This window comes from Peromyscus californicus, unplaced genomic scaffold (assembly GCF_007827085.1).
Source record: "Peromyscus californicus insignis strain IS unplaced genomic scaffold, ASM782708v3 Scaffold_12__1_contigs__length_115047231, whole genome shotgun sequence".
In the NCBI taxonomy this organism is placed as follows: Eukaryota; Metazoa; Chordata; class Mammalia; order Rodentia; family Cricetidae; genus Peromyscus; species Peromyscus californicus.
This window is the reverse complement of record NW_026294413.1, coordinates 88,416,829-88,436,586: the sequence shown is the minus strand read 5'-3', so window position 1 is coordinate 88,436,586 and position 19,758 is coordinate 88,416,829. Positions and strand designations below refer to the sequence as shown.

The 19,758-nt window shown below is 47.2% G+C and overlaps 1 protein-coding gene across 2 annotated transcripts in view; it reads right to left on the bottom strand.

Moving 5' to 3' along the window:
* Cacna2d3 (calcium voltage-gated channel auxiliary subunit alpha2delta 3) overlaps positions 1-19,758 on the bottom strand; it is an 844,638-nt gene that overhangs the window by 59,899 nt on the left and 764,981 nt on the right. For both annotated transcript variants that reach the window (XM_052733778.1, XM_052733779.1), the window contains 2 exons: positions 12,766-12,828; positions 9,810-9,880 (listed from right to left, as the gene is read on the bottom strand). In XM_052733778.1, coding sequence (XP_052589738.1) covers positions 9,810-9,880; positions 12,766-12,828 — 134 coding nt within the window. The remainder of the gene's footprint in view (positions 1-9,809; positions 9,881-12,765; positions 12,829-19,758) is intronic.

Sequence of the window (19,758 nt, the reverse complement as noted above, 5' to 3'; positions counted from 1 at the left end):
TTGATAAATAAAATGCTGATTGGCCAGTAGTCAGGCAGGAAGTATAGGCGGGATAAGCAGATAAGGAGAATTTTGGGAAGAGGAAGACTGAGTCAGGAGATGCCAGCCTGCCATCCAGGGAGCAGCATGTAATGGCACACAGGTAAAGCCACAGAAAATGTGGCGACATATAGATTAACAGAAATGGGCTGAGTTTAAATGTAAGAGCTAGTCAGTGGTAGGCCTGAGGTAATGGGCCAGTAGTTTTAATTAACACAAGCCTCTGTGTGTTTACTTGGGTCTGAGCGGCTGTGGACGGGGTGGGACACAGAAAAGTTTCCGACTACATAAAGGTGAATGGAGCATGTGCTTTATCTCAGAAGAAGTGGTCAGAGGCATGAATCCCCATCTGGCCTTCAGTGTCCCACCACAATTCCTGGCAGTCCAAAGATGAGACCACCAAAGTCCAGCCTGACATGGAGAGATTTCAAATAGCTTAATACATCCGCTCCTATATGTTGGTGTAGAATTCTCCCCACAAGAATTCCTTTTAGAACGGTCCATTGCTTAACACTGGGTGCACTTATTGCTGTGCTTAGAAAGAATACTACGATACAATATGGCTGCTCTATGTGGCCAGTGGTACCTGTCTCTCACCTCCCTCGCTACCCTAGCCACTAGCACAGTATAGAGGATGGAAAGGGAATTGTTTCCCAAGGCAAATGCATGAATTACTGCCCGATGACAATCTCACCTAAGTAAGCCCCAAGACATCATGTGCAGACCTTTTTGGGACAACTTGCTGGAGACAGAACAGATCCATGTATGGGTGCCAAAGGAAAACTGGCCGCCTCTGACCAAACTGCAGCAGAGGTCAGCTCCAACCAGGGGCACATAGGGATGACACCATGGGTGACTCTTCCCATCAAAAAAACGGTCTCTCCTATGTCTACCTGTTTCTTCCTGCAAACAAGTAGCTTTGTTTATGGAAATAGAAACAACGACCTTGAATCAGTCACACACTACCCTTGGTGAAGTCTAGGCTCCGGCTTCAATCAGCGGGGCAGAGGATGGACAGCTCATGGGCAAGCAACCATATTTGTTACTGCAGTTCAGGGTACCCTCCCCTGAAGCTGGGGTGAGGGAAACATGCTATAGCAACTTCCATCCTTGCATTCTGAGCTGAGGACTGTGGTAACAGAAGCTGCTGTCGGGTGGATCCTAGGTAGCGACCATAATCTTCAAAGCATATCACCCCATTTGCCAAAGGTGCAAATCAAGCCTCAGCCAGCCTAACATGTCCAAGTCCACACAGCTAACCAGGGACAGAGCCGGAATGAGCTGAGGACCAATCTGAATCCACTTCACTCTCCCTTCTTTTCAGAAGTAGGTTCTGAGAGAGTCTCAGAAACACCCCGACTCACACCTGTATGAATGCCAGGCTCTCACTGGACTATCACAACAAATGCTGCCCAAGAGAGGTTCTCAGAACCAAAGTGCAGGATCATTTTGTGCCTCCAGCTGAGGGGCTACGGAGCAGTCCCGCCACCCCCAGTCGGAATGAACCAGCTGGCTCATGAGACCAGCTGGCTGGTGGTAACCATGGTAATCCTCTGACTGACAGATGGCTGGAAGCTCGGGATTCTCCCTGGATCTTTTCCAGAGACCCCAGCTGACATGCTGAGGGTGAAATGAATCACTGTGGGGAAGCTTCCGGGCCTGAGCACCTGCCTCTCCTTGCAAATGGATGGGGGAGGGGGCTGTCTGATACTACTGTTCCCAAAGAGGTCAGAGAGTCCCCTCCCTGTCTTCTCCACACATTGACATCCTTAACCAGATGTTGAGAGAGAGAGAGAGAGAGAGAGAGAGAGAGAGAGAGAGAGAGAGAGAGAGACTTTCAGATTATTGCTCTTTTGGAATTGATTTTTTTCTTTCCTTTTTTTTTTCTGTTTTAAATAACCCCACTTTGTGGCTACCTGCATCCTGTTCTGCTGATTATAGTCACAAAACAAGATAATTGCCTGCTTTCATTTGGCTCTAAAATAAGCCCTGAGAATGATGCCTAGCCCTGTGGAGCTCAGCTCTGGGAACTTAGCCTCATGACAGATAACATGCCTTAATTCCCATGACTTCATCACCAGACCACTTCAACCATGGGTGTCCACAGCCCGAGACCTTGTCATTAGTGACAACCCACTCCCTAGATGGGGCTCTTTGAAACTCTGACGGAGGCAGGCACCGAGTCTCAGAGTCCCGAGCAACAGCTCTGAGCAGCAGGAGCAGAGCCTGCCGCGCACCCTGGACAGGGTGGTCTACCAGGACATTTTAACAGTCATTCTGCTGCTACTGTTCTTATTCTGCACTAGGAAAACAAAAGCCCCAACGAGGCAATTTTTTTTTTTTCTATAGCCGGTTGACTTTTAAAGTAGTAAGCTGAGTTCATTTAGACTGCTTGAGCAGTTGCTTTAGCAACTGTGGGACCAACATTTATTAAGCATCTACTATGTGCCACAAGTCCAGGAAACTTGCCTATAATAATGCCTAATCATGGTAGTGCCCCCCCCCACAATGGCTAAATAATTAGCCTAAAACCAATCTTGAAACAGCTTAATTTTTTATAAACACAGTCATGGAAACATGAGCAGAGAAGCCTTTGACATAGGACCCATCTTGGGGTGTCATTAAGCAATTTTGAATCTAAACCTCTAAGAAGCAAAGTGACTGACCTGAAGCAGCATATAAAAACATCTTTTCTCTTGAGCTTGAAAGCACACTCCATAGGGGTCATTCTCATAGGCAAGGGCACGGGAAATTCTTAAAGAAGAGAAGAGTTGTCTCTCCAGCCCCAAGGCCCATCATCAGGTCATCCCACTGAAGCGCCTCCCCACAAGACACTGTCATTTCCATATGGCACACTCATACCGCAGCCAGGAATTTACCTCAGCCAGGCCGTGTTGCCTTCCAGTTGGCTAGCTGAAGATCACTCACTCAGCACCAGCTTTCACTGAGGAGCACACTTCATAAGCTGTGTGTGGCTGTGTTGCTCAGGAGGCAGCGCAGCCTTCACTTGGGATGCAGTCAGTAAACTAACCTCTCATTGTCAGGTGCTTAGGGTATCCAAAAGACCAAAGCTCTAATTTTCTCCCAGGAATACTGGCATTCTCCCCAAGGTCAGGGCCATGCAACATTAACTAGAGTGGGGAACTAAGGCTAAGGAAGGTGAAGCCAGGCCCAAGGTTATTCCCACATGCCTTAGGGAGAATTTTCATCACAGAGACAAGTACTGGAGAGAAACAGTTTAAAGGAGGGAGTATTTATCTCAGATTGCCTGTCAGAGGCTTCTGTATACTGGGTCCTAGTGCCATTGGTTTCAGGCCCATGGCAAGGCACAGGGGCATCATGGAAGAAAGCTGTTCACAAAGCTGCTCACGTCATGACATCCAAGAGGCTGAGACTAGCAGGCGGGGGGGGGGGGGGGGGGGTACACGAGACTAGCAGGCGGGGTGGGGGGGACGACAATGAAGTGGGAAGAATGGAGACCCACATTTCTTTGATGATCTGCTAATTAGTCTGCTGTGGCTAGATGCCCTTCCTGAGATGAAGCCTGAATCCCTTCTTTCTGTCTGTAGATCTGGTGTTTTGCTTTAGTTAGTATGGCAGCGCCTAGAACAGTGGTTCGCAACCTGTGGGTCGCAACCCCTTTGGGCATCAAACAGCCTTCCATAGGGGTTGCCTAAGACCATCAGAAAACATAGGTATTTACATTACAATAACATTGTAATAACATTTGTAACAGTAGCAAAACTAGAGTTATGAAGTAGCGAGGAAATAATTTTATGGTTGGGGGTCAGCACAACATGAGGAACTGTATTCAAGGGTCTTAGCCTTAGGAAGGGTGAGAACCACTGTCCTAGAAAGACCCATTAGGGTGCCTGGGAGGGAAGATACCATATGCATGAAACATGGATCTCATATTCCTGGTTTGGTTTGAATGTGAAATGTCTCCCACAGGCTCCTATGTTTGAATATTTGGTCTGCAGCTGGTGACACTGTTTGGAGGTCCTGGTCTGGCTGGGATATAAGGCCTAGGTGGTAGGTATCAGCCACAGGAGTGGGCCATGAGAGTTAAAGACCTGCCTTGCTTCCTGATCCAGCAAGCTATGAACAGGATGCACTGTGAACTGCCATGACCAAACCTGCAGCCACAGTGTCTACCCACTAAAACTACCATCCAGTGTTGCCCTGCCTCCCTGTCACAGCGGTGACAACTCACTCAAGAGAGGGTGGTGGTACAGCACTGGAAGACTGGGAGACCCCCTAGGCCCTTCTGGGTAGGAAAGAATCAACCTAAATATCTCCACTTGAAAAGAGGGATGGAAGACATGAAAGAGGCAGCTGGTTATGGGCTAACCCCCATCTTGGCTTGGTGACATGACCTACCATGCCAACTGGTGTTTGTGTGTGTGTGTGTGTGTGTGTGTGTGTGTGTGTGTGTGTGTGTGTGTGTGTCCTACAAGAGGTTTGTCCTATGGTGACAATCAGAGTATCCAAGCCTGGGAACACAGGCTATGACACAAGTACACCTTCAAGCTGGGGACATACCTTACAATATCCCATTCAGCTCTTATTTGAGGCTATGTGAGGACTTCACTTAGAGTCTAAATTTTAGATCATTTTGCTGAAGAAAAAAAAATGGTAGCGAATGAAAGCTGCAAAAACTCAGGCAATGCCTATGCAGGAGCAATGAGCCTGTCGTGTGAGTGCTTGTCACTTAGTGTTTCTTGACCTTGGTTTTGACCTTGGCTGCACATGAGAAGCACATGGAGGCACTTACAACACACACACAAGCTGGGGCTCCTTCCCTACACCAATGGAAGATGAATCTCTTGGGATGCATCCTGAGCATAGGTGTATTTTAGATTTGCTTCCCCCCCCCCTCCCCGTGAGACACTGAAGTACAACAGTCCAGACTCCTTGATCAGCCTTCAGAAGGCTGTACAATGGAGTCATGGACTTCTTGATAAGTGACCAACAAGAAACTGGTGGTTGGTTCCCTTACTGAAGGGCTGATGTTAACTTCTAAGGCTCAGGGAGACCAAGAGACCTGTGCCTATTTGCATGGTTGCAAATCTATTGCTCAACGTGAAGTCTTCTTTAACACTAGAGCATCAAAGAGGCACCATCAAGAACCTGGAATCTGCAGGCATGGTACCTTCTGCCAGTAATCCCAACACTAAGGGAGGAGGAACAAAAAAAGGACCTTCCACCTTATCCTATACCTGACTATTATTTATTCTCCATAGGCCCATGGGGCCAGCCTCAGGGATAAATACACCACAGACTTATTCTATTTATGGAGATGAGAAGGCTTGGAAAGACCAAGAACTCAGCCCTAGTTTCTGTGGCAGAGCTGGACTCCAACGTCCTGTAGCATGGACAAAGTAAGACTTCTCTGCCCTCTGCACTCAACCTGTCTACAGTGCTGCTGTGCTGTAGATAATCTGCATTAGCATCCCTGGAGGTAGGAGTCGGAGAGCAGACCCACAAATTCTAGTGTAGTTGCAAAAGGGACAAGGTCATGGCTGATGACAGACAGATACAGAGTATGCATTCTGAGAAATGCAAGTTCATGGCTTTTACCAGACAGGAGAGTGTGTGGAAAAGGAAACAGCCAGCACGAGAAACCCCCAGTGAGTCACCAATCAGGGAGCCCACGTACTATCTGTGATAAGAACAAAGAAGTATTTGAAGTTCTCTGGAATACAAAAAGCTGACCTGGCACAGAGTGACAGATAAGGAGAAAAAAAAAAGTGCAACCTGTGGGCATGGTGGGTCTGGAAACTTGTGAATGTCAACTGAGTGATCTCATCATTCACCTGGTCTCCCAGCCTGCAACTTCTGCTCTCCAGATAAGATACTGCCGAGTCAACATCTTCATTCACCTCTGCACACCACCAGATGTGCACACAGCACAGCAGCACTGTAGACAAGTTGAGTGCAGAGGGCAGAGAAGTCTTACTTTGTCCATGCTACAGGACGTTGGAGTCCAGCTCTGCCACAGAAACTAGGGCTGAGTTCTTGGTCTTTCCAAGCCTTCTCATCTCCATAAATAGAATAAGTCTGTGGTGTATTTATCCCTGAGGCTGGCCCCATGGGCCTATAGACTGAATCACCAAACAGCTCGACACTTATGAAGGCTCATACTTGCTTAGATGTACTGCTGACAAGGGTCTACAAAGTCTCCAACAAAGGTCCTACATCTCTAGCTTGCTCTTGGCCCTGCTGCTGGGAAACTGGTCCTGTTTCATGAAGTTGTTGGAAGGTTTAAAGAAGAGTGATCTGTGTGGGGCAAAGGGGTGCACACACATCACCTCAGCACTTGGCTGGGGCTTCAGGGCCAGTCTAGGCTACAGTGTGGAATGACAGAAGGAAAGGGGAAGAGAGGAGGAAGGAGGAAGAAAGGGAGAGGAGAGGCATGAGGGCGAGAAGAAGGGAGGAAGGAAGGGTAGAAGGAAGGATGGACGGATGGATGGGTGGATGGGTGAATAGAAAAAAGAAAGGTAGGTGAAAGAAAGAGAAAGAAAGAAAGAAACAAACAAGTAGAACAGGAGCAAGATGGTGGTCCAACCCAGCTCAGCTGTGATGTGTGTGTGGAAGAAGATGATCGTTTTCTTCTTTCCTTTTCCCAATACTGCTGATGCATCTGCTCTTGGCCTTTGGCCCTTGGACCCTAGGTCATAGGAGAGCTGGTGGGACAGATTCAGGCCAAAGACTCAGCTAAAGTGACCAACTGTGAGGCATTTTGCCTTTAAAGGGTCTCAGACTGCTGTAGAACTGTATCACACGCCTTGTGAGCAGTTTAGCTGTTCACAGGAATCAAAGGTCCAAGAAATCACAGACCCCAACGTGAGTGTTATTTCCTTCTGATGGCACTGCCATGGGCAATGGCCATTGGGCCACCAGGTGAGCAGGCAAAACAATGAGAGCAAAGGCCACTATCTTTGAGGTAAGTAGGTTGTGCGCCTTTTGCATTGCTGTGACTAAATACCGAGAAGAGTAAGTTAACGGATGAAGGGTTCATTATGGCTCCTGGCTTCAGAAAGGTCAGTCCATCATGGTGGGAAGGGCAGGGTGGAGTAGAGCAGTTCACACCAGGAGAGCCAGGAAGCACAGTAAAGGAATACAGGAAGGGGCCAGGGGCAAACTATAACTCCAAGAGACACCACCCTCCACCACCACCACCAAATGACCCTACCTGCTCCATCCTCCTACTTGTGAGCAGCTGCTAATCATGGTGCCCGTTAGGAATCAATCAAGGGAGGAATCCACCAGCTAGGTCAGGGCCCTCAATAACACCTCTGGAACCCCCTCAGACACTCGAGGAGGTCTCCAGAGCTTTCCTAGGTGGTGCTTCATTTGTTAAAGTTGAATCTAAACAATTATAGCAAGCATCGCTCCCCAGATGGAGGGGCTGCAAAGTCCAATCAGGGTACTAACCAAAGATGGAGAGATGTGAGGCGTTTGTCTTACAGCTCACTGCTGGAGATGATCTTGTCTCTTGTGAATGATACTCATGAAATAATAGAGGCTGATCAAAAGGAGAATTCTTGTGCCAGCAACAAGATCCAAGGTACTGGAAAGAAAGTGAGCTAGATACACTGCCCTTGGTCCTACCCGAGAATACCGTGCCTTCAAAGCAAGTGTGCCTCTCTGTGGGCATGATTTCACTTAGGAAGGGGGTTTCTGTCCCAGAGGCCCAGAAAGCTACACCTTCCCACTGTTCCTAAAATCCACATCTTTCCCAAATGGAAGAGCTGTCAGTCTTGTTCTTTCAGAGTACCAGGGATGGGGAAAGGCCACAGGCACCTGTGTCTGGTTTCGAGGACTCTCGTACTCAGGTGCTTGACAACCATCACCAGGTGTCAGGGATACATGAACCGATGCCACACAGCCAGCAAAACCATGACTGAGCCAAGATCAACAAGTCTCACAGCAGCAGCTGGCAATTCCTGAGTCCTTAGCGGACACCAGGCACGCGTTGAGGATGCCATGCTTATTATTACCTCACCCCCTCTGCCGGTCACCCTTGGAAGGAGTTACTGATCATCTTCACGTTCCACACCAAGAACTCAAGCTTGGCCAAGTGAGTGGACATATTCTAAGTCATAGAGCTAGTCAATGTTGGGGCCTGCCTACCCATCTCCTCACTGTCCCAGAGGGATAGAGCCCTCTGAAGAAGCACATGGGGCCTGTCCTGTAGCTCCTAGAGGGCAGCAGTTGCTGTCCTATAATAACTCAGTCAGGCTTACAGCCCTTCCTTTTTCTCAAAGATGTTGGTTAGTGTGACAATAAAAGCAAGTTGGAGATCCATGCCAACCATACTTATCCCACATCAAGGAGAAGAGCAATCCCTTCAAATTCCATTATAACTTTTCTCTTTCTCCTACCAATTTAAAGCAAATATTAAGAAGGGGGGGGGGGGGAGTTGTGAAAGAAGTTGAAAAGCATGCTTTAAAATGAGAAACACATGTCCGATGATTCTTCATCGTGTGTCTCCTGCCCCCCAGAGTTGAAAAACAAGTTGACATTACACAAAATGAACAGAGTGTTAGAAAGGTAGGCAGAAGCAGCTGGGCCTCAATGGCCGCCCCTCCAGAAGGTGTTTTCAGAAAACCCGCAGAAGTCACAGAAAATTGCACAACAGCTCAAAGCCAGGCCCAGGTGAGAAGCGCTCGTGTCGAAGACAAACATGCTTGAGTCGCTGAGCTCGAATTAGGCAGGCGTGCCTATCTGCTTTAGTCACGGGAAGGGAGTGTGAGAGACGGCCGAGAGACGGCTGAAATGCTGGCCCCCAGCCACCTTTTAGAGCATTTCTCCCCCCCCCCCACCCCTTTCTGGCACAAATAAGCCACAGAGTTTCAAATACTGGTTCATCCTCTTTTTAATTCCCTGCTCTTAGCACAGTGCTCAGTTGCTCTTGTTGACTGGCTTCCAAGTCTGATTTCCCGAGTTAGCACTTCCTTACCACTCAGCTACAGGAAAAGTTATGAAGTAGCCCTGCCATGGAGGTGCCGTGGGTCTTTAAGGAGAGCTGCAGGGCCTTCCTTGCACTTCCTGCTATTATATACTTAAGAGTCTCAAATATATCCATGAAAGCTCTGCTTCAAAGGCCTTTATTCTTTCTGGGAGGCTAATGGAGGGACCAACTTCTAGGAGAGTTCCTGATCCCCATTCCAGGCTTTCCTCACAGGCCTAGGTATTCCCAGGAACATGGCTGGTATAGCCTTGAGGAGCACAGGGCCAAGGGGAAGCTGTCCTACCCAACTGTTGCCCAGGGTAGCAGTCTGGTTAACGGGACCAGTTCCCTATGAAATTCAGCAACATTCATGTCTCCACCAGTGGACTTCAATGGACTTTGGTCAGGAGAAGGCTGAGAGAACTTTCCTTGATTTTTCTAAAATTGTATCACCTTCCATTCCTGAACCCTGGACTTCTAGGGTGTGGTCCTGGCTTGTGAGACAAATCCATGCCTCCTCTCTGCTCAGGCAGGAACTGTTCTCCCTTTGCTGGTGACCAAATCAACTGACTATGATGACGATCATCTCAGTACTGGCCTCCGCCGGACTCCATGCTGAACAGACAGAAAGCTTGTGAGGAGCTGAAAGACCAGCATGGGTGCAAGGTGTGCAGTCTCAGTGCAAAGTTCTGAATCGTGAAAACAAGTGGGATCGGCTCTAGGGTCAGTCCTGGGCTGTCTTTCTTTCTTTTTTTTTTTTTTTAACCTTTGTTTTTTTTACTCAAGTAAACTGAGAGCACCATCCAGTCCTTACCTTTTAAAGGAGCCCATTGTTAACAACTTGTTCATCACAGCTCCCTCCACCTCACCAAAAAAATCTCCAGTCTGTAGGAAGACAAGAAGGCACGTGAAGAAGGTAGAAATATAACACATCCAAACAGCAGAGGAGAAAGACAGGCAGACGGACTCTCTCTCTCTGTCTCTCTGTCTCTGTCTGTGTGTGTGTGTGTGTGTGTGTGTGTGTGTGTGTGTGTGTGTATGTGTGTGTGTATTGGAACTGAGAGAAACCAGAGGCAGGTTTTTTGGACTTCTGTTAAAGAAAAATGGGAATGCCTGTAACAGTCCCAGTAGCTGTGCGGTAACAAAACCAGTGAGCAGATGGTAAGTCTCCACAATACATAGGGGATGTTGCAGAACATGTGCTCAATGAAGAAATTAAAACATGTGTATGTATACAAGAGCACGTGCGCGCACACACACACACACACACACACACACACACACACACACACCCTTGGACAGGGTAGGCACTAATCTGGACATAATCCTTTCTGATTAAAATGCTACTTCATACAGACAAAATGAGAACCTGAAAGTGCTTCCTAAGCTGGAATAAAAATAATGGTTTATAATGCCGAGATGATCTGCTTAGGAAAATACAAGAGTCCACTTCCTATGCCCTAAAAAGTTCTCATAATCCATCCTTTCTCAAAATCACTTTCTGAAGAATGGTCTCATTTGGTCTATAGGTTCTTAATCTAGTTCCTAGGACTAAGACTGCCTAGTATCTTGGGAAGAGAACATACTTCATCATCCCTCTAAAGACCTATCCCTGCACCTGGTGCCATCTTCAGGCTATTGCTAAGCTAAAGCTTTGGCATGTCTAGTTCTTGCTGTGATGAGGTTTGCAAACTTTGCGTGGTGGAATGAATAACCAACATCCTCCTGCATGCTCTCTGGCCTTCGGGAGTTACTAAGATAGCAGTGTCCCATGGGTGAGGGCACAAACACTTTGAAGGAGTGAGGCTTGCAACAGCAGCCTTCTGCTAGCATCCTGGAATGAGCCAGTGTAGAGCAGTTGAGACCCCCCCCACCCCATCTCTATTCTGGGTATAGCTTGTGAGGGGAAGGAGGTGGCATTACAGTAACAGTGTGATCACATTTGTTCCTTAGGCAAGGTGTTAGCCAAACTCCAATTCCTTTGCACTTAGCTTAGTAACCTTGATCATACTTTGTGGGGTTTGTAGGCAGTGAGATAAGTGTGTGTGTGTGTGTGTGTGTGTGTGTGTGTGTGTGTGAGAGAGAGAGAGAGAGAGAGAGAGAGAGAGAGAGAGAGAGAGAGAGAGAGAGAGAGAGAAAGAGAGTTTACACACTTCAGCAAAAAGAGTCAGGAAGGAGAAGAGGAAGAAGGAAACATTTCTCTTATTGAATATCAAGCACTTCCTTTCCCACTTAAGGGGAGTTTGGAAATGCTTACATGCTCTGTGGGCATGTGCCACTGTGTTACAAGGACATCGGTATTTTATGTGTGTAAATATACCAGTGCCAATGGAACTGGCTGTCAGATGGAAAAGAATTATCCTAATTGGGGTGCAGGAAGCCAGACAACATCAAACAAGCCTGAACCAAGCAGGCTGGCGGGCTTCCTTATTTCAGGAGGGAGAAAGGTTTCCTGCAGAAGCCATGGCTTTCTGGGTGGCTTTCTGGCCAGGCCAGGGTTTACTCCGTCCCTCCTGAATCCAGAACCAAGCCTCATCTCAGCCTTGTGTGGGGTGGCTGGGGGAGAGTGACAGAACTCCTTTCAAGCAAGGATTCTGGGTTCTTGGCCCACAGGTTCTTCAGTGTTTCCCTGTTCCTCTGACTCAGACAGGCATGTTACTATAGGCTGGTGGGCTTTCGAGCTGTCTCAGAGACTGGCCTTGTTTCATGGGCTCATCTATCCTGCCTAATGTCCCATGATACTCAACATGGAGACTGTAGGCATCAGGAGCCTGGGGTACATGTAAACACTCTCGGGGAGAAGAGCAGAAATGGAATCAAAAAGTCATTTTCTGAAGTCACTATTTCTAAATGAGCCAATCTCTATGCTCAGATCTTACAGAGCCATGTTTAAAACAATGAACCAATTTGTTGGGCATGAATGGGCCTATCAAATTGTTGACTCCTTTCAGATGATTTTAAAGAAAGTTCATGAGTGAATGGGTGTGTGCATGAAGGTTAAATATCAGAAGGAGGAAAAAAAATCTCCTTCAAGTTGCCCAAAGTCTTAAAGCACCTCCAACCTTCAGGCAAAAATTGGTTTTTAAAAATCTATATATATTGTGTGTGTGCATGCATGTGTGCATGTGTGTGTGGTGTATGTACACATGCACTTGTGAGTGTCGTATGTATATGTCACATGCATGCACATGTTTATAAGTTAGTATATATATGTATATGGGTACCTGCATGCCCCACGGCATAGGTATTGAAAATAGAGGACAACCTTGGGTACTGGTGACTGCCTTTTACCTTGTCCAGACTGTCATTCTTTGTTGGTCACATGTGCACACTTCTAGGACTTCCCTGTCTCTGCCACGCATCTTACCAAAGGAGCACCGTGACTTCAGATGCCCAGCGTGGCACCCAGCTTTACATGGGTTCTGGGGATTTGAACTCATGTAGGTACTTCACCCACGGAGCCCTCAACTCAGCCCCAGGCAACATTTCTTTTGTAGCTCAGACAACTCTGAGGCAAAAAAAAATTCTGCGAATTTAACATTTATGAGTACCGGAACAGACCCTGGCCTCTGCCTCCCTGCCAGCTCCACACCAGGAGGTTAAAAACGTTCTGAGGGCTACTGAGAAGTAGTCAGTGACATTCTGAGAGGAATGAGGTTTACAATCGGCTGTTGCCTCATATCCAAGTCTTAACTCCATAGTTTGTCCCCACCTCAGACCAAGAGCCATCTGATCCCCTTTTGTGGGGTTGGGCATGCTTCCTCACTCACCTGTGTGTAGTCTTCAGACACCAGAATGAATCCATTATTGTCTATGAGGTAGCAGTTGACAGTCTGGAAAATCAGAATGCACATTTCACCTTCAGGCCTCAGAGGGCTTTTGCACAGAATGCTGTATTTCCGGACACGGAGACCCACACCCGCCTCGGTGGGGGAGGGGAGGGGAGTAGAAATCAGGGAAGTGAAGATACTTTGCTGGCTCTGGGAGTTAAGGTCATGGCTGGAGTAAGTTTTGCAGGGTTGACTCGGCAAAACCGAGGAAGTTGAGACAAGGAGACAAACAAGAGAACCGACCTTGGAAGACTGGGACTGAGATACAAGGGATACACACAGGAGAACAAGGAATGAAGTTTGTCTTCCGTTTTCCCTTTAGAAGGAAGTGTTCTGAGGCTTTTCTTTGTAGCGGCTGTGGTGCCAACCATTTGGAAATCCAAATGCCAGCACAATGCCATTACTCTAATGATGTATTAATGAAAACACCGTGTCAGCTCAGGGGACCATCAGGGGACCAGGTAATACTTTTTAATTTGTTCATGGACTGAGGCACAGGGAAGGGGCAGCCCTCTGTAAAAGGGGCCCCTCAGGCCTCCTAAAGATTTTCAAACTGTGTTTTTAATTGGGAGCTGGATGTGGGGGCAGGACCACTAGCTTTTGGTAGCTCAGACTTATAAATTGTGGGGAGCAAGGTAAGGCAAACAAACCCCTACTTCCCCCCACGCTCCTTTAATCTCCCCTGAATGGCTTGCTACAGGCGAAGATTTAATTACAGTGCTGTGGAGTTTAAACTTCAGGCTTAATTCCGTCCTTGATGGAACTCCGTTTCTATTTATTGCAGCTTTACATACCGACAGCAACGTTTAATTTGTAACATATCTTTACCCTGAGCTAAATTCCGCTTAGCTCCAGGCCACCACCAGGCTGGTGTGTGCTGGGACATTGGCCTAGGCACAGGGTTGGTTTTGTCAGGCATGAAAGGACAGCAGTGAGGGAGACAGAGAGACCTGGCTCATACTTCTAGCTCTGGGCTGGTCAGCGCTGGGGACTGGACAGGACGTGAAACTACAGCAAGAACTCTTTTTTGTTTGTTTGTTTGTTTGTTTGTTTGTTTCCTTTGATTTTGTGTTTTTTTTTTTTTTTTTGCTTTGTTTTTTTGAGACAGTTTCTTTGTGTAGCCTTGGCTGTCCTGACACTTGCTTTGTAGACCAGGCTGGCCCCAAACTCACAGAGATCTGCCTGCCTCTGCCTCTGGAGTGCTGGGCTTAAAGCAGGCTTGGATGTTTAGATAAATGGCTAAGTTTGGCTTCATTTATCCAAGGGGTCAGAGGGATGCGTCCTGCCTGTTCATACTCTTGCTTTCTGCAGAAGCTCTCGGCCTTAGGGACGCTGCCTCAGTCTTGCCGAGGATCACAGTAAACTCTAGGTCTGTTCAGCAGACAGCATTAAAGAAGCGATCTTGTAAAGTTGTGCTGCTGAGACGGACGGTCACCACAAGCTTTATGTAGATTTATTTTAAAATTTGCTAAAATTTGTTTAAGATGAAGACAATTATAAACTCAGTCCGTAGGCTACTTGAGTTATAGTTCAATGTTCTGCAAGTACTATAGTTAGTGGCTGTGCTTTAGCATATCCATTGTTGTGGAAAGTTACCTTGAACATCCTCAGTGGGACTACACCAGGTTGCTGTGAGTGACAGTTCTGTTAACATTGGGTCCATGTCCTCACTGATTCCAACGGCATGCTGTTCACTGTGCAGATACAGATATCCCCAGTGCACTTAGCCCATGCCATTCAGTCAGGTCATGTGTACTGAGTACAGAAGTGGATTCCATATTCCTTTACTGATCAGCCATTTCCCCAGTTTTACAGAGAGTCTGACGTTCTCGTAGTTTCTGCCTCAATTTCCTATTTAGATAATAAATTCCTACCCAAACATCCCAGACATCATCCTTTTATTTCTGGTCCATATATCTGTCTAATATTGTAAATACTAGCCAATACAGGATACAAGGCATTTTTTTTTTTTTTTTTTTTTTTTTTTTTTTTTTTTTTTACAAAAACCAACTGGAAATCTTTAGAGAGGGCACAATATCATTAAGTCCACAGGAGTAAGAATGGAGGAAAAGTCCAGTCACCTGGGAAGTCCCTGCCATATTAGGATTGAGCAGAAGGAAAACTATATTGTAGAGGAGGCATGGAAAATGCTTTCAGAGACATTGGTTTCCAAAAAAATGGGACCAAATGAGACCCCATTACCACACTGGCCCCATTCCCTACTTTATTTCTTTCTTTGGAAAACAGAGTTGCAACTATACTCAATTTAAAAAAATAAACATATTTCTATAAAAATTCTCCTGAGAACAAGGCCTCATTAAAACTTGTTGTCAGATGAAAACATCTGGTTCTCACCAATCTTGCTTCCTGTTGTCCTCACATTGGCCAGTGCTGGCTGGAAAGAGGTGGGACCCGGGGCCACTAGCATCTTAGGCATGTGACATGTTTCTCCCAAAGCCCTGCTCTCTTCTCGGGTGGAAAGAACAGCGTGAGAATTCTACATCTGAGGTGAAAGCTGCTTCTTAATTTAGTGTCTGTGGCGTGGGGTATGTCTGAATGGGGTATGCATACATGTGTGCAAGGCCAGAGGATGGTACTGCTGAATGCCTTATGGCCTTGAGACAGGTCTCTCGCTGAATCAGAAGCTGACTGTGCTGTCTAGGCTGGTGGACTAGGAAGCTACCATGTGTCTCCACCACGATCCCCAGTTTGGCTTCTGACATGGGTGCTAGGATTTGAACTTAGATCTTCATACTTGCACAATGAGCTTTCTTACCTACTGAGTCATTTCTCCAACTTCCCCCACTTTAAAATCTTTTATTGTTCAAAAATGTACAAGCCACAAAGTGATGAACGGCAAGCCTTGGTAAAGAGATTGCAACTGTCATAGGAAGAATTTTTTCATAAAATATGGTTGTAAAGACAAGGAGGAGGAAAATGAGGAAGTAGTGGGAGACAAGGAAGAGGAAGAATGGGAAGAGGAAAGACAAGCTCTCCTCATATGAGATGGCCATTCAGAAAGGAAGTTCCCCTTGGACAGAAAAGAAAACCAAGGCACAAGGTCACACAAATAAGCATGTGGGATCTGAACCCAGTGATCTGTGACCTCAGACCCTCTGTTCCTACTACTGGCTGGCTAGTCCCCCTTTGGGAAGACATAGGGCCTCAGGTCCTGCCTGCTCATGGAAGGCTTTCTTTGAAGAATGAAAACACTTAACCTATAGACAGCTAAGGCAGATCTGGTCTTAACGAAAGCAGAAAAGTCAGACAGACCACATCCACCCCAAATGCTTGGTGTGTTACAGCTGAAAACAAGCAAAACTCCCAAAGTGACTGGTGCTTGGGTCTGCTGGGTCAGGTGGAAATGACCCCAATGGCACGTTGCCTAGATCCATGAGCACAGCAAATGTTAAGCTAATATCTGCACCCTAGAGAGTAATCAGATATAGCTAAGAGGGTTTCTGTGTGTACGTACCACTGGCTGAGGAATCGGCTATGAAAGAAAGCACAAAAGCCAAAGGCAGTCTGGAATCTAGAATGATACTAGCTGATCCCCTGGTCATGGTCAGATTTAGTCTACATCCTACCGGGTAGGGACAGAAAGAAGAACCAGGAGGTCCCAGCTGCCAGGTCTCCAGAAAGCATGGCATACGACACTCCAGTAGGCAGGCACTGCTGGGCACATCTGTTTCCTCTGTACTGAGAACACTGGGCTCCAGGAGGACATGAATGTTTCCTACTTGGACCATGTATCCCGTTACCATTTTTAGGTGTACCCTTTCCCTATTCCATGAGGATGCCAGGATAGGAGCTGGCAGCAGAGGACATGCCTTGTTGGACTTGTTTACGGTCAAGTTTGAATTTCAAGGATCTGCTGAACATATAAAGATTTGGTCACCTCATTAGGTAAGAAGCAAGCATGCCAACAGTGAGGCTGACAAACCACCAGGGAACTCAGAGCAGAAGCAGAGTGCTGAGTCTCTCAGGGGTGTGGCTCGTTGATGGAGACCTAGGCCATTGGACCCGGAAGGTGCCATTATGTTTTGAGTACAGGCAGTGCTATGCTATCTGCCTGTAAATGCTGAAAGGCAATTGAGTGACCATATGACTCCTCAGACCACCTCTCTGAACAACCCATGAGTTAAATTATGGCCAAGGGGTACAGTAGCCTGGAGTCGGCACTTGGAATGAGAGCATCCAGTGTGAGGTGTGGGGAACAGCTGGGACAAAATGATCCACCGTCAGGTCTGATGAGTTGGTTTTGACACTTCCGACAAATATGATTCAATTGCCTTTCCGGTGAAAAGAACTAGGAGTACTTCCCTAGCTTAACCTGCTCATGTCATTCCCCCTAAATGAACCCTGGTTATCTTGGAAGCTGACTGCGAGTCACCATGTCCCTAAGAGTCTACTAACAGGATGAAGGCTTGGGGTGATGAGGAGCTTCAAGTTCTGACACCCATGATAATACGGACTCCCCAGCCACATTTGAACCTTGCAGGATGAGGTTGCTCTTAAAATGTACAGAGAGGGAAAGGAGAGTGAGAAGCAGATTGCTGGCTTGTTCCTTTTAGTCTTTCTACAATGATTTGCTTATTCAGTATTGCTCAGAGAATCTGATTCAAGTTGACTGAGGTACACATGCAGCTTTTACGTGGGAAAAAGTGTGGGAATTTGGAAGCTGCAGACTGGGAGGGAAGGGTGATGGGGACTGAGAAGGCACAGTGCCAAATTCAGTGTTCACTGGAAGGCACTGTCGAGCCCGGGGCCGAGATACTGGCTTTGGAACCAGAGGCTCTGACTGGTGCTATCAGTGTGAACTTGGATAATATCTGGGTATCCTAGGAAGCTACTGCAATTCCATGGGGGAGTGAAGAGGGCCCATGTGGGATGGGACGGCCATGTGAATGAAGGCTGCGCGATGAGCAAGACCCTAAAGAATGCGCAATGTCCACCCACCAGTGAAGACTGGCCACCTACCATGTATCCTTTTCTGAGGAGTCGCATGCCACAGTGCTACAGTTTCTCAGAAAGAGAGGCAGGGCATGGTTTTTAACAGGAGATCCTAGGGTGGGGTGGGGCTTCGAGATGTTTGTTTTAGGAGATGCCTTCTGTTTGTTTTGACTGGTGGAATTCACTTAAGAGCTTGGCACTGTGCAACATTGCAATTGTGGGGTGCGTGCGTGCGTGCGTGCGTGCGTGCGTGTGTGTGTGTGTGTGTGTACAGGGGTCAGGGGGATCTTATATCAGAGGGTGCGAGGTCTGGATCCCTGAGTCTCCGGCTCACAGAAGTATCACTCCTCAGTACCTTTTTCTCCAGGTCTCCCAACCAGATCCCCAGCGCATCACTTTGAAGCAGACTGCCCTTGCCTTCCCCATCACTTGCTGTGTCCTCTCATTACAGACCACTTATCAAATCAAGATACCGTATTTTGGGCTGTAGAGAAGGCACAAGCTTTACATGCATGAGGAGGGGAGCCCAGATTCTCCGGAACCCAAGTAAATGCTGGGTAGGCATGGAAGCTCTTCTGTAATTCCCGCCTCAGAAGGCAGAGACAAGAGGGGATCTGCAGAGCTAGCTGGCTTGGGAGGCTATCCATATCAAGGGGCCCCAAGTTTAGAGACCCTGCCTCAGTGAATAAAGTAGAAGACCAAGCCAAGTGATTTCTGACATGGACTGCATTTTACATGCACATGCACACTCAGAGAGAGACAGAGACAGAGAGAGACAGAGAGAGACAGAGAGGGAGGAACAATCTTTTAAGAACCATTGCTTTGCAAAGGGGTAACTCGGAAAAATCATGTCTCATAGGATTCATCTATGTCCCTCCTCACACTAGCTATTAAATGATCCTCTGACCTATGAACTCTGTTGCCCTGTTCAGCTCTGTCATCATTCAAGGTATCTTTCACATGTCAGAAGAAATTCTCACCCAGACTCAAAAAGTCTCTGATTCATAGCCCACACCAATCTCTTTCTCTTTGGAAGGAGCATAGAGCTACATTTATCATGAAGATTTTGACCTCTCACAAGGCAGCCATTAACCTTCCTCTGTCTTTGCAAAATACTAGTGTTGTCCATAAGTGATGGGGTGGATGGACAGGTGAGTGGGCAAAAGTGGCTGTACCGCGGGGTCATACAGAAATGGGGGTGAGCACGGCCTTTCTGTCCTCAATACCAACCATGCCTTTTCTGTCACCTTGGTGCCCTGGCAGGAGTGTTGCCTGCTGCCTGTCTGCCCTTTTCCATTGGGTATCATTTCCAAATGTCCTTTCTTTCTCCATCTTCTGTTGATTTGAATGTTGCCTCCTCAGAGATGTTGTCTCTGACAGGCGTGTCAAGCTTCTTGACGGCATATATCCTGACTGGTAAAAATCATCTGAGTATCTCTCCTGCTACCCAGTAAATACCGTGGAAGCAGTCTTCCTACTCCATCCTTTGAGGTCAGCCAGGCACTCACTTGCTCCAATAAAGGACCCAGTCAACAACATCTCAGGAAGGAATGTGTAAATGCCTGAGGAGTTCTTTAGAAGGCTCTGAAGGGACATTCACCCTAGGTAGAATGGAACTCCTTATAACTCTTCCTCAATCCCATGACTGGGTCCTGCCAATCACATGCTTCTACCACTTCCTGACAATCTAAAGATGCCCTCCTACAAGGTTGAAATATGTCTGTTCACATACCCCAACCACCTTGGCAGCACACACTTGCTGGGGCCCAGAGTGTGCTGATGGGTCAGTCCCTCAGCCAATGTGTGTCTGAGCAGTCTAAGAAAGTGGGCCATTCTCAGTGTGGTGGCACAGACAGAGCATGGGTTCAGAATGAGCCTCGAAGTTAATTTAAATGGTGGATTTGATGGTTTGAGGCCAGCTGTGGAAGAGAAGGGACACAGGACAGCTCTACAGGCCTAATTAAATGTCACAAAAAGAGT